We start from the raw sequence: 14,433 nt of genomic DNA on the forward strand, positions 1-14,433 counted from the left end.
CCTGTGAAAAAATCCTGAGTGACGGACACCAGAAGGGAGGGACGGCCCACTCTTTCCGAACACTCGAAAGAAAAAGAGAGCTTCGTTAACTGGAGGGCCCACTCCTTCCCCCCTCTCGAAGCCATCAGCTAGGTCCTGAAGTCTTCCGGCACCAATAATAATGGGTTTATTTTGATCGTTCGTCCCCGATTCATTGCTTCTACGGGCGTTGATGGCAGAGGATGGTTATATCATCAGGAAGCCAGGTGTTGAACAGAAAGTTGGTTTAATCTTGAAGAGAGCGGAGACATCGCGGTGTCGGCTCAGGAGGAGTCATGGAGAGAGAGAGAGAGAGAGAGAGAGAGAGAGAGAGAGAGAGAGAGAGAGAGAGAGAGAGAGAGAGAGAGAGAGAGAGAGAGAGAAGAACTGGGAGAGCATTTATATATGCCGCACAGGGTGTGACGTGATAGGATGCGACGTAATGTAGATGTGACATCAGGTAAGGGAAGGCAGGATATTACGTATCAAAAATTCCAAAACATAAACAAAGATTACAAAGCGATGTTTAAAAATGTTCGTATAGCGAATTACCCCAACAGCACGCAATGCAGAGGAGTCGCACAGAAAAGAGGAGATGCTGAGGTGTCTTTGATACACATAAAGCAACGCTGAGAGACGCTTTATACATTCTTTCATACCCCCAAGACATTTTCTCTGTAAAGAAGGCGCCCACCAATGGGGCAACAGTGATATTTAAAGAAGGCAAAGATTCACTGATTACAAAAGGTGGGACAAAATATGATATACATGTGGATGGAAAGTTGTACTATTTACATACTGAAAATGAGCCTATTGACAAATGTAATACATGTCGTCACATACAGGAATGGCATGAGGTACTAGGCCACTGCAATTATGATATTCTTAAATTGCAGAATGTGGTTAAGGGCATGCAGATTAAGGGTAAAGCATGTAAACCTGAGCAAGAGTGTGAAGTGTGTATTGAGGGGAAATTCACTCAGAATAGAAGTAGGGATCCTGATACAAGAGCCAAGAACCCTCCAGAGTTGATACACACTGACCTTATAGGCCTTATCGCATCAAATATATTGATGGGCATGAATATGCAATATCATTTACTGACGATTACTCCGGTGCAATGTTTGTCTATTTTCTAAAGAAGAAAAACGACACAGTAATAGCGACCGAAAAGTTCCTCGCAGATGTATCCCCATATGGGACAGTAAAGCGTTTGAGGTCAGATGGCGGAACAGAATACGCAAGCAGTGATTTTTCAAAAACTGACGAGGCAAAACAAAATCAGGCATGAGATGTCACCGCACCAGAACGGGACAGCAGAGAGGGGCTGGTGTAATCTTCTTGAAATGGCAAATTGTATGCTAGTTGAAAGCAAGCTTCCAAGGGAGCTCTGGCACTATGCAGTACAAATGCCCGCACATGTACGGAACAGATGCTTGAGCAGGCGTACAGGGCAAACACCCTATCAGATGATAACTGGTAACTGGTAAGAAAGTTTGATGATTTTGTGGTTGAGTACAGCGATAACGATGCGGCACACACCACAGTAGACTACTGTTACAGAGCTGTGTGTGGTGTTCTGCAAACGTATCCACAGGCAATGAGATCAACCCTTTCTCAAGAATGGGAAAAAGCCATGAGTGAGGAAATTCAGTCATTAAATGACAACAACACATTTACTGTGACAACCCAACCAGCGGGCAAGAAAACAGTGGGGGGTAAATGGGTATATGCCAGACCTGGGAAAATTACGGCCCGCGGGCCACATCCGGCCCTTTGTACGTCCCTGTCCGGCCCGCGTGAGGCCAATCGTAAACGCCATAAATTAAACAAAAAAATGATTTAACTTTTATTTTGAAAAGCGTTAGGTCATTACGTATGCACGACGTAGACTCTACGTCTTACGTGTATATACGCGAGAGTCTTACGTGTATACACGGAAGTGAGTGAAGGCGATTCTGTTCGCCAGGTTACCCTCAAGGCTCAAGATGTCGGCACACCCCAAGAAAAGAAAAGTTGATAACGAATGCCGTATTTTCAACAAGACATGGACTGCCAAATATTTCTTTACAGAAATTAAAGGTAAAGCAGTGTGCTTAGTCTGTGGTACACAGGTTGCTGTGTTTAAAGAATATAATTTGAATCGCCACTACACGACCAAGCATGAAGATAAATACAGAAATCTGTCTGGTGAAGAGCGTGCAAGGGTGTCTGATGCATTGCTTGCAAAACTACAAACCCAACAAGGATGTTTCACTAAACTTCACACTCCCAGAGATGCAGCCGTCAGGACAAGTTATGTCATTTCTCAGAAAATCGCCAGAAAAAGTAGGGCATTTTCCGACGGAGAGTTTATTAAGGAGTGTTTATTGGACTCTGCTGCGCTGATGTGCCCGGAGAAAAAGGGTGCGTTTGAGAATGTTTCACTCTCCCAACGCACTGTAACGAGGCGGATTGAGGACATCGCGGGAAATTTAGAGCTTCAGCTGAAGAACAGAGCGGCCGACTTTGACTTTTTTTCTCTGGCTTTGGATGAGAGCTGCGATGTACGTGACACCGCCCAGCTGCTCATCTTCTTACGTGGGATAACCGCAGACTTTCAAATCACGGAGGAGTTGGCAGCCATGCAGTCAATAAAAGGGACAACCATTGGTAATGACTTGTTCAGAGAGGTAAATGCATGTATGGCCATGTTAGGACTGAAATGGGACAAGCTTGCAGGTGCGACAACAGATGGTTGTCCAAATCTAACCGGGAAAAATGTTGGACTTTTAAAGATAATGCAGGATAAAGTGACAGAAATGAACCTTGATCAGAAATTGACATTTTTGCATTGTATCATACACCAGGAAGTGTTGTGTAAGACAGTGTTAAAAATGAAACATGTCATTGATGCTGTCACTAAAATAGTTAATTTCATCAGAGCGAGAGCTTTAAATCACAGACAGTTTGTTGCTTTGTTGGAGGAACATGAGGCTGAACATGGTGACATAAGCTATCACTGCACTGTTAGGTGGCTCAGCCTTGGCAAGGTTCTGAAAAGTGTCTGGGACCTGAGAGACCAGATTCTGGAGTTCTGTATTCAGAAAGGTCATGATGTCACAGAACTTTCAGATAACGACTGGTTGGCAGACCTCGGATTCGCTGTGGATGTGACTGCACTAATGAACGAACTAAATGTCAAAATGCAGAGCAAGGGCCTTTTTGTGCATGAGATGTACAGTGCAGTGAAGGCTTTCATGAGAAAACTGCAGCTTCTCTCAAGCCAAGTGAAGGTCAACATTCTGACCCACTTGCCAACACTTAAGGAAGCCAAAAGATCAGGTGATCACCTCCAAAAGTACTCAACCACGTTAGAAGCATTGCATGCAGAGTTTTCAAGGCGATTTCAAGATTTCAAAACTCATGATAGTGAAATGCACATGGTTTCTTCTCCCTTCAACTGCAGTGTGGATGATGCACCAAGTGAAGTTCAGATGGAACTCATTGATCTGGCAGATCACTTCAAGTCAGTCTCACTGCTGGACTTTTACTCCGCCCTCAAAGAGGAGAATTTTCCACACCTGAGGAGGCATGCTCAGAGGATCCTAGTCCTCTTTGGATCTACCTATCACTGTGAACAGACATTCTCAGTTATGAAGTTCAACAAATCCAAACACAGATCCTCTATGACTGATGACCACCTCTCAGCTGTCCTTCGGATAGCCACTTCAGGCATTCCGCCAGATTTCAATGCCCTTGTTCAAGCCCAGAACAGACTGGATTATTCTCACTGAAGAGGTAACATTGGATTGGATTGGATATGCCTTTATTAGTCTCACAGTGGAGAAATTTACATTTCACAGCAGCAAAGTGATGAAAGGAATGAAAGTAGAAAAAAATAATACATGAGCTGCTGGAAAGACAGCGACTCTCGCGGCGCCGTCTTGAAGTCAAAAGAACAAAAAAAACAACTAAATAACAAATAATGACAGCATAGAGACAATATGACCAAACAAAGACACAGAGAGACATTCATTCTTCAGGACTTGCTGTACCCTCTTTGTGATGACATGAAGCAGTTCTAGATGAAAGAGGAGAGGATCAAAGCGTCTTTCCACCAGTGGATCAGGGACATCATGGTGGAATGTGCACATGAGGTGGAAAACTTGATCGTGGAGTCGAGCAAGTCGTGCCGTGACATCCGTCCGGCTTCCGGGCGTGCCTGTGCGGGTCTTTGCAAGTCTTTTTGAGTCTGTGAGTCCGAGATGAGTCTGAGATGATTCTGCCCAATCTCTCTGTCCCGCGACAGCTCCTTTTATACAATTTTCAAGCGTGTGCTATGTGTCAGGGTGAGACGCACATCAAGGAGATCAAGGAATTGAAAGACATGAAAGGGTTGAAAGGCGCACTTCAAAATCATACACACGTGTGACGCCACAGGGCTCCCCTCCTGGATCCGAAGTCAGTGAAAGTGATGAAGGAAAGAAAAAGAAATAAAAACAAAAGTCATTCTGCGACATGGTGAGGCCAGGCAAGATGATGGTCACCGGGCATGGCAGGCGTCGGTGGGGTGGTTGCCGAGGAAGTTTCGTGGTGCCTGAAGTCGTTGTACGGGAGCATGGCAAAGAGTGCTCTACGACTGCCAGTTTGAGTCGATCGATGAGGGATTGTGAGGACAAAGGAGCGTGAAGTTGGTCATGCTGCCGGGCACGGACAGGCCGGTCATCAGTGGCGTTGATCGCGCTGCCCTGGCGCTCTGCAGGACGGTGAGGAAGCACGCTGACGTCGGCGGCCGAGTCGGGCCATGAAGCGTCTTCCCGAAGTCCGATCGTGGACATAAGCGATGTCCGACGATGTCCGATCGTGGACATATACGATGTCCGAGCGTGGACATAAACGATGCAGCCAGTTGCAGAGTCGCCAGGCGAATTGGACGGTGTCGGCCATCAGGGTGCGGCAGGTTTCACGGTGGGGTCGAGACGCCCACGGGTGGTGGCGGCCCATCGAGAACTCGGCTTGAGGGGTCTTGCTGTGAAAATGCCGGGTTCACGGGCGGCTGGGAAATCTGGTTCTTTTCATTTGGAGAGTTGATTGGGCTGAGGAGGAGGGAAAAAACCTCCTGGCTAGCTCGCCAATAAAGAGTTTGATGGTTCTCTTTATTTGTAAGTAGGTTCGTTGTCAGATCTCCCAGGCATGTGACGCGCAGAGCTTGATCGTGGCGTGGAGTCGTGCCGTGACGTCCGTCCGACGCCCGGCTTGGGCCGGGCGTGCCTGTGCGGGTCTTTGCAAGTTTCTTTGAGTCTGTGAGTCTGAGATGATTCTGCCCCGTGGTTTGCCCAATCTGTCTGTCCCGCGACAGCTCCTTTTATACAATTTTCAAGCGTGTGCTATGCGTCAGGGTGAGACGCACATCAAGGAGATCAAGGAATTGAAAGACATGAAAGTGTTGAAAGGCGCACTTCAAAATCATACACACGTGTGACGCCACAACTTTACGGTCACAATCTGGCCGAAACGGGAACGAGATCTTACATGATTATTTAACTGATAATGACTACAAGCAAAACCCAGCTGATTATTGTATTTATGCCAGAGTCAAAAAGTGACAAGGTGATTAAAATCATATGGGACGGTCATTTCATTATTGATGACTACCAATATGCAAAAACAATTGTATTTCAGAGTTTACACCCATTGTTTTTGGAAGTTGAAATATGTAAGACAGAGTTCACATTATTCTATTTATCTTGGTTTACATTACAGCAAACTGAGTACAAGTGGGGGTGTTAAGAAAGTTAGATTGTATCCTCATTTTGTGAAATGCTGTAATACTGAGCTGATCTGGCAACCCAGCCACAACGCGACATCACGTGGTTTGACAGTGATTAAAGCCCATGTGTGTGTATGTGTTTGACTTCGCGTACGACACGGAGAGATGCGGTTGCCCTCTGCGCTCCGGCAAATAAATATTCTACTTGTATGATCTAAACAAGAAGGACTCTCTCGACTCTTTATTCTCCCAAATGCATCGTGAAAGCGCTGAAGATCTCAACACCACGCCACGATCAAGCTCTGCGAGACATCTGCGTGTCATCTTCCCTGGGAGGTTTGACAACCACCATTCAACAAATAAAGAGATTTGACTACGAACCTACTTTCGACTACCATTCTACAAATAAAGAGAAACACCAAACTCTTTACTGCCACTAATGGGCTTGAAACTGGGGAGATTCAGAAAGTCCCGCCCCCTTGTTCGTGATGTCACGTTAGAATTGGCCCACCCACAAACTGCCTAGGTCCAGAATCAAAACAATGGCTTCAGAGAGTTCAAATTCAGAGAAGATGCTTTCTTGTTACTCATCCAGTTATGAAGAGGGTCTGAAGGGTTCTGAAGACGTTCTTCAAATAGTTCTGAAGAGGAAAGCATAAATGTTTGCGATCGATTAAAGAAGTCCTTCCATATCAATTCGAGCCGTCTGCAAGCAATGAAACTGGTGAAGGAGATCTGGACTCCGATGTAGGAGCACAGAAAATGCACAAGATCGCGCACAAGCGGCGTTTCGTCCAGTATATGGTGCCGCTTATAAGAGCCGACCTTCGGTTAAAGCTGCCCGTGATTGGTTAAAATTAGTGGTAGATGGCAGAGGGGTGGGTTTTACGCACACACACAAAAGGAGAAGTATGAGAGACAGCGGCACACTTTGAGCAGCACACGAACACGAGAGATGGTGAGATGAGAGAGAGCTCGATAGTGCTACAGAGTAACAAACGACACAGTGGAAAGTGGATGTTTATCCGATCGGTTTGCTCTACTAATATGGTGATTGCTCTCTTTCACCACTGGAAGCAACTTTCTCCCCATTGTCACAGGCTGAGAGGATAACAGCAGTTATACAAGCGCTGAATCGCTCACTCCGGTTAGCTTCCTCGTTTGCCTCCGCTGGTGCTCTACTGCTCTGATCCGATGGAAATGGCTGGTTTGTCCGCTGGGAATTTGTGTAGACTTACACCTTCTTTATGCGTGTTAGCACAATTGGCTGCCACACAACGATTCATCATCGCGTTAGTTATGTATGTCAAGTTATGTTGTTTTTTTTGAGCTCTCCCCCTAACTTGAAAAGGGTTTTGACTGTGTTGACCGGGATTACACTGGGACTTCACTCATCCAAAGATGAGACTTAATCGTCTCTTTTCTCATTGAAAAGACAATTGCGTTTAGCTGGACAAGGCTGTTGTGTGAAGTAAGGATGTCGTCAACGTAGCTGTCGTTATGAATTACTAGACGTTCCTCTTCAAGGTGGGCAAAGAGAGGGAGGTTTGCAGTTTCACGCATTGCCAGTTGCGCTATGCACCCTGCAGGTTTGTCTCCTACGTTCACTCTTGAGATCGCGTATTCCCCCAGGTCCTCATTCTCAGTATCTCGCCAGAGGAATCTGTGAAGATGCATTTCTTGGTCTTCCAGCCAGACGGAGTTATACATCTTTTTTATGTCTCCCAGGGCAGCGTGAACTCCACATCTGAATCTGAGCAGTACAGCTCGAATCTGGTTAAGGACATCAGGGCCTTTCATCAGCAGGTCATTCATGCTGACACCTCTGCACCTTTGACTGCTATTCCAGACAATTCTTATTGGAGTTGTAACCGAGTGTGGGTTTGGAGCAATGAGGTGACTGATATACCAAACTGGTCCATCCCAACTGGTGATGCTGCCTTTGGATAGTTTGAGGGCTGCTTTTCTATTTACCATATCATGGACTTGTGCAGCATAAGCCACCTTCCACTCCGGTCTTTTGGCCAATTGTTTTTCTGTTCTCAGGAATGTAGCCTCAACCATTTTTATGTTGTTTGGTCAGGAAATGGGGTCCTCCACCCAGGGATACCTGGCATCCCAGTGTGGCTCTTTGCTGTGGTGGTCCTCTGTGACATAGGTGAGGCCGTCTCTTACTACTTCAAGTTCCCGTTCCTTTGCGACAGTCATCTCTTTGCCGCCTGGTTGACATTTTCCACAGCGGCATCCTCCACACTTTGGATCACATGCTGCACCAATACTGTCCCATTTCCACCACTCTAGGCAGTCCCGGTAGGTGCTTGAAGTGCTTGACCTCTGGAGCTTGGCGTGAACATGAGTGTTGGGAGGGTTTGTTCTAGCTGGGCCAGTGAGTTCTTCGTACTTTAAGGCAGCAGTTCTCATTTATCTTGCAAAGTGAGCCCTGGACATGTGGGCGGACACAGTAAGGTCTTCAAATGGATGCTACAGCTGCGTGTTTGCTTTCAACATTTAGCTTGTAGTCGACGTGCACATTCCACCATGATGTCCCTGATCCACTGGTGAAGAGATGCTTTGATCCTCTCCTCTTTCATCTGGAACTGCTTTATGTAACAAAGAGGGTACAGAAAGTGCCTAAGAATGAATGTCTCTCTGTGTCTTTGTGTTGTCATGTTATTTGTTATTGAGTTTTTTTTTGTTCTTTTGACTTCAAGACGGCGCCGCGAGAGTGGCTGCCTTTCCAGCAGCTCATGTATTTCGTTTTTCTATTTTCATTCCTTTCATCACTTTGCTGCTGTGAAATGTAAATTTCTCCACTGTGAGACTAATAAAGGCATATCCAATCCAATCCAATTCCAATCGAAAGAGTCCAGGATGAGAGCCTCCGACTGTCATCCCCAATGGCCCGTCCCACAGCACAAGGTCTCCAATAACTCTGATCCGTTGAGGTGCTAGCTGGCCCTATCTGTGGCTTATAAGCAGACTGACTTCATCTGGTCTTGTCAGAGCTCCAAGTGGGACATCCGGAAAGAGTTTCTGTAGCCGTTTGGAGTCAACACTTTTTTCAATGTCTGCAATATTGTCCAGACCACAACAGACCAATTGATGCGATTTAAGAGTGCCTTTTGGAGTCCTCACTCTGATCTTCAAGAGGTACCGCTTTGTCTCCACAATGGTCTTCATTCCTCCAACACTGTGTACGATGAGAGTGATGTCTTCGCTTCTGAGGTTCAGTTTGTCTGCAGTCGTGTGGGTGATGTAATTGGTGTCAGACGCCAGGCCAATCAGTGTTCCAATCTTTTGTCCAGCATTTGCGGTGACTTCCAATAACATCATCATCACTGGCAGTTCCTGCAATCCACTTCCTTCTAAAAGTCCTGATTTGGCTTTTGTGTTTAACATCTTGGCTGCAGCATTGGAGAACGCATCCTGAAACTGCCTTGCCAGCTCTGGGGAAAGCCTCTTGACAAAGTCTTCTTGTTCCTCTGTGTACGTTCTCCTGCTTTTGCCATCCATGGAGCCAGGTTTGCTCTTCTTCTGTGCTGAGCTGCTTTTCTTGTTCGAACTGAGGTAGAAATGATGCTCAGGTGCATGTTCATCCTTGCAGGCATGGTTGGTGCATAGGAAGTCATCTTTGCAGTCTGAACTGACATTATGGACATCAAGACATCTGTTGCGTGCTCCCAGCTTCTTAACAGCAGCTTTCTTGTCTGCAAGCTGCAATGCCCGGAACTGTATAAAGGGCAATTTCTATAGCAATGGACGTCTGGTTTCCATAGTGATTCTCCAGAACACGGAAGATGTCGTCAGCAGTGATATAGGTGGTGAGACGAAGGTCTTTCCTGATCTTGTCCTCAACACTGTCCAGCAATTGGGCCCTTTTCACTTCCCTGGAACCGGTTGGCTCACCTTGTCTTTGGAGCGCTTCCCAGTCCTTTTTCCACCTGTGGAAGTCACGTTTGATTCCGGTGAACTTAGGAAGGGTTGTTGGCTTCAACTTGATGGCTGGTACGGGGTGACTGGACGTAATTGGTTCCTTCCTGACCTCTTCCTTTACCCCCTCTTGGATGAAGTCAGCCTTTTTGGAAACAAGCTTGGTGGCTTGAATTTCCAGGGCTTTTAAGGTTGTCAGGATTTCAGCTACTGTATCTTCAGGAATCCATTGTCTCCACCGGCTATGTACCTCTTTTGCAGTCTTCATTAATCCTTCAAGGTGGTTCAGCAAGAACTGGTATCTATCCAGGTTCATATCCTCAGGGTCCACAGCAGTGGTGCGTCTACACTCCGCCTCTGCTGTCAGAAGAGCTATGGATACTTCATTTTTTCCAAACTTGTTCCACAGGACCTTCTGAAGTAAACCTTTGACCTCCGCCCGCTTTGACACACATTTTATTGAAGTATTGTCCAGATCTTCTTGCTGCACTTCAGTGAGTTCTGTTTCCCCATCTCTTAGCTGTATCAGGAGTTTGGCCTCTACCTTGTCATTGGCTTCCATAACTTTGTCAGCTGCTGCGATGAGCGTCTTAAAACTGTCTCTGAGCTCCTCCTCAGACAAGTCATCATGGTTCCTGGTGAGGCTGTTAACCTGGTGGGTGAATGATGCTTTTGCAGTTGTACTCTCAGTCTTAAACTGGTCAACTGCCTTCTTGTCGGCCATACTCAGGTGGAGTTGGAGGGAACTGGGTGAATTTAAGCCATTGAATCTTTAGTCAGGGGCCTGGACTATCCTGGTTTCCAGAACTTCTTTTTCCCGTTGTCCAGTGGGGGGACCGGTTTTTCACTGTCAAGTTATGTTGGTTTTTTGAGCTCTCCCCCTAACTTGAAAAGGGTTTTGACTGTCTTGACCGGGATTACACTGGGACTTTACTCATCCAATGATGAGACTTAATCGTCTCTTTTCTCATTGAAAAAACAATTGCTGATTGCAAGGTGAAAAACCTTTGAAGAAGATAAAAACACAAACGGCAATTAGGTTTACATTTGAAGGCAGTCTCTTAACAGGCTGGATTTGACATTAAACCACCAAATCAAATCATCAAATAAACGGTCACAATAACAGGTTCTCTCACCGTCAGCCACCCTGGTCTTTACACAGTTGAGCTCCACTGCACCAGGCAAACTCCTAGAGCAGTACTTGAACCGAACCGAACGCTGAGCAGTGTCGCAACTGACTATTTTAAGGAGCGATTTCTTCTGGTGAGAGCCTTCCTGATTACTGAATGGCTTTCAGCTGCTGGCACATTTGTTTTTATTCCAGTTCTCTCCTCTTGGGGAAAAATGGTGCCAAACTCATCTTTGGACTACAGCTTCGGCCATATTTGTAGTTTGCTAAGACACTCATCTTTGGACTACAGCTTCAGCCATATTTGTAGTTGCCAAGACAATGTAGTTTTCCTTCAAATTTCGCTGTTTACACAATTACACTATGTTTTCAGACGAAAAAAAGTACCCAAAATGCACTGTGTGTCGCTTTCTCGGTCAGGGTCGTACTGAATGTGATGTCACTTCCGGCATCGACATCAACTTGAAAACAAGACTTCATGAATATTTAGCATGAATTTTTACAAGTAAAATATAGCTATATGTTGTGGAATCTTTGTAAAACGCGGTCAGTAGAAGTCATTTGAAGTGATTTTACAAATGATGGACACAACTTGTCGGGAGGTTTTCCTTTAAACATTAAAGTCGGAGAACCATACACAAAAAAAAATGTCAGGTATTTGAAACACCTACAATACACTGTAAGAATCTGTTTTAAATTAGATATCAAGTAGACAGGATGAACTTAATACAACAATTTCAGAAGAGGGCACTCAAATTTAGGTATAAAATTAATTTCTAATCTTTACAATAAATTCCATATTTCTTTTTGTACAGAGAAATGGCACAGCCATCTTGGAAAATGTTTCGTTGGAGGGGGCAGAGCTGCCGGGTTGTCAAGGCCGGCTGCAAAATCCAGGTAAATAACCCGCTGTTTGCTAAACAGCAATACAATTTGCAGATTAAACATTGTTAACTCTTGGGCACAGCTCCAGCAAGGCTTTTCTTTTTTTCCCTATCTATACGTATAACCAAACGTTTCCTATTTTCTGTATTATTCCTGTTCATGCTCACAATGCTTATTTAGGCCATGCGTTGGAAGCAGGGTGGTTCCTTCTTCAATATGCTTCTCAATGGGGCGATAAAGTCCTGCAGGAGGAAGCCATCAATAAATTTTTGGAGTTACCCTTTCAATATGGCTGGGATAAAGACAACGGTGGCCTCTTCTACTTTCTGGATGTGGATGGCCACTGTCCTACACAGGTACAGTAATTTCGTTATCACTACCTTGAAATATTGGTATGTGGGAACAAATCTGAGCTTTTGGTGTGTCTGAGCAGTTGGAGTGGAGCATGAAACTGTGGTGGCCTCACTGTGAAGCTCTCATTGCCTTCCTCATGGCCTATAGCCAAACCAAAAGGCCTGGACTAATGGAGAGGTTTTCTCAAGTTTATGACTACACATTTACTCATGTGAGTATTGCACTAAATATCAAACTTTGGACATCAAGCTACACCAATTGTATTTAGTACTGATGCAGTTGGCAGAGAGTGAAAACTGCCTATCTGACTTGTGTTTTGACGAGAACAATGGTTCTTATGCTTCTTAGAGCAGGGATGTAAAACATAAGGCCCGCGGGCCGGAACCGGCCCCCAAGGATGTTTGATCAGGCCCGCACGATAATTTAGAAGTGGAAAGAAATGCACAAACGATATGGAATTCATATTTTTAATGAGGTGTAATTCAAGGATTGTCCACTAGGGGACAGAATGCTGTGGTTTCAATCAACGTAGAAGTTTTTTTTCAACCGCAGTGATTTCAACACCCTCATTTGCCAAAATGTCATTATCCAAGCGGAGAAAAGTAGATAAGAAGTGTAGAATTTTCAATGAAAAATGGACCACGTCATATTTTTTTACAGAGATCAATGGGAAACTTTGTGCTTAGTGTGTTTTCAACAATTTTCGGTATTTTGGTTATTTATAGCATGGATGGTATCATTTTAATTGTCCGGCCCACTTGACATCTACTGAGGCCATGTGTGGCCCACCATGTAAAATCAGTTTGACACCCCTGTCGTAGAGGGACCGAACCCCACCAATTTCAAAGCTCATTCACCAAACCCTTCTTTCAATGACTGTGCCCACTAACTGCAGACGAGACTGAGGAGTGGACCTCTGTGGCGGAGGATCCACCTAAACCCTGAGACCGACGCACCGAGCCCCTAGGGTTCAATCAAAGTTGAAGAACTACTGCCCTAGAGTCACTAGAATTATGTAAACTAATTTGCAAAACCGCACAGTCACATCATACAAATGTTGCATTTTAATGGGGTGATACAGAGTTTTTACTGGCATAAAATGTAATGTAATCACTATTTTGATTTACATTTCTTTAATCAAACGCATGCTTGTATGTGTGCAGTTCTCTGATGCCCAACATGGAGAATGGTTTGGCTATCTGTCCCAAGATGGAAAAGTAGTTCTGGATTTTAAAGGAGGGCCCTATAAAGGTGAGAATAACCTGGACTATGGTGGATGATTTTCATATTTTCATCAATGAAATAAATGCCATTAGTTAAGTGTATCCCTTTTTCTCTGCAGGGTTCTTCCATGTGCCACGCTGCCTGTATATGTGTGAGCGAATTCTGGATGATTTGTTGAATAACGCAGTGTGAACGTGTTCTCCATTGTGATTAATTGGGGAAAGACGGATATTTTTAAACTTTTGCAAATCAAAATAAAATGAATGTATTTTTCAAGCATTAAATTTCATTTAACTTTAGATGCAAATGACTTAAATAAAGCACTCCCGTGATGACTGATTACCTTGAATATCTTGTTTCGAGCTTATTGCAAGCTGCAGTCTTGTCCAAAAGGCAAGGTACAGCCTGAGGTGGAAAACTATTTCCACTCATGTGTACATGTATGTATGTTCCCCGCCTCGTGCCCGAAGACAGCTGAGATAGGCTCCAGCAACCCCCGCAACCCTAATGAGGAATAAGCGGTACGGAAAATGAGATGAGATGAGGTACATGTATGTTAAATTAAAAAAAAATCACAAGTTTACAGAGAGGAATGAACAGAACTGAACTGACAACATGCTTGACTGTGCCACGAAAAATAAACCAGAATGGACTCTGACAAATTGAAACCGGTTAGACTGTCTTGGACAGATGAGCCACAATGGGAACTTGTTGCGTCCAGGTGACGTCGGTGGTATGCAGTGACGTGCGGTGAGGTTCATGGTTGGTGAGGCACTGACGTCATCACAGTCATCACAGTCAGTAAAACAGTCAGTTTTACAAACATGAACTCTACAGAGTAGCTTATTCACCATTTGATTATTCACATTTTGATTGGAAACAGTTAACGTGTTTTGTTTAAAATGTCATGTCAGCATTATTCTATATAAACTGTAGCATAGAAAAAAATGAAAAACCGTTATTATCGTGTGACCTTTACTTATAAATGAAGTCCATGCGCCGCTCCTTCCGAAGAAAGGCATTGATAACTTCTTTGTAGAAGCCTTCTTCCGTTTTAAGTCTCTCTATTTCTTTCAATTTACATATGTAATCCTCCATCCGCCAAAATAAAATAAACACTAGTACAGTGTTTATAATGTAC

At 44.6% G+C, this 14,433-nt stretch overlaps 2 protein-coding genes across 5 annotated transcripts in view; both read left to right on the top strand.

Annotated features, from left to right (window-relative positions):
* Positions 1 to 13,631, top strand: part of renbp (renin binding protein) — a 51,506-nt gene extending 37,875 nt beyond the window's left edge. For 3 of the 4 annotated variants that reach the window (XM_089003300.1, XM_089003317.1, XM_089003308.1), the window contains 5 exons: positions 11,645 to 11,726; positions 11,895 to 12,070; positions 12,148 to 12,279; positions 13,232 to 13,319; positions 13,411 to 13,631. In XM_089003300.1, coding sequence (XP_088859426.1) covers positions 11,645 to 11,726; positions 11,895 to 12,070; positions 12,148 to 12,279; positions 13,232 to 13,319; positions 13,411 to 13,484 — 552 coding nt within the window. In that variant the 3' untranslated portion in view covers positions 13,485 to 13,631. Of the gene's footprint in view, positions 1 to 11,644; positions 11,727 to 11,894; positions 12,071 to 12,147; positions 12,280 to 13,231; positions 13,320 to 13,410 lie in introns of those variants that run through there. The other variant, XR_016115865.1, reaches the window with a different exon arrangement.
* LOC148903471 (general transcription factor II-I repeat domain-containing protein 2A-like) lies at positions 383 to 3,795 on the top strand. The gene has a single exon (XM_089003285.1). It carries the CDS (start codon positions 2,007 to 2,009, stop codon positions 3,792 to 3,794), a length of 1,788 nt encoding a protein of 595 aa, XP_088859411.1. The 5' UTR covers positions 383 to 2,006; the 3' UTR covers position 3,795.
* Positions 13,632 to 14,433: the final 802 nt, after the last annotated feature.

The sequence above is a fragment of the Hippocampus bargibanti genome, linkage group LG01, assembly GCF_051943395.1.
Source record: "Hippocampus bargibanti isolate YZ-2025 linkage group LG01, ASM5194339v1, whole genome shotgun sequence".
NCBI lineage: Eukaryota > Metazoa > Chordata > Actinopteri > Syngnathiformes > Syngnathidae > Hippocampus > Hippocampus bargibanti.

Excerpts from the sequence above, each read along its gene's own strand:
- LOC148903471 (XM_089003285.1), top strand. The coding sequence starts at position 2,007 with ATGTCGGCACACCCCAAGAAAAGAAAAGTTGATAACGAATGCCGTATT.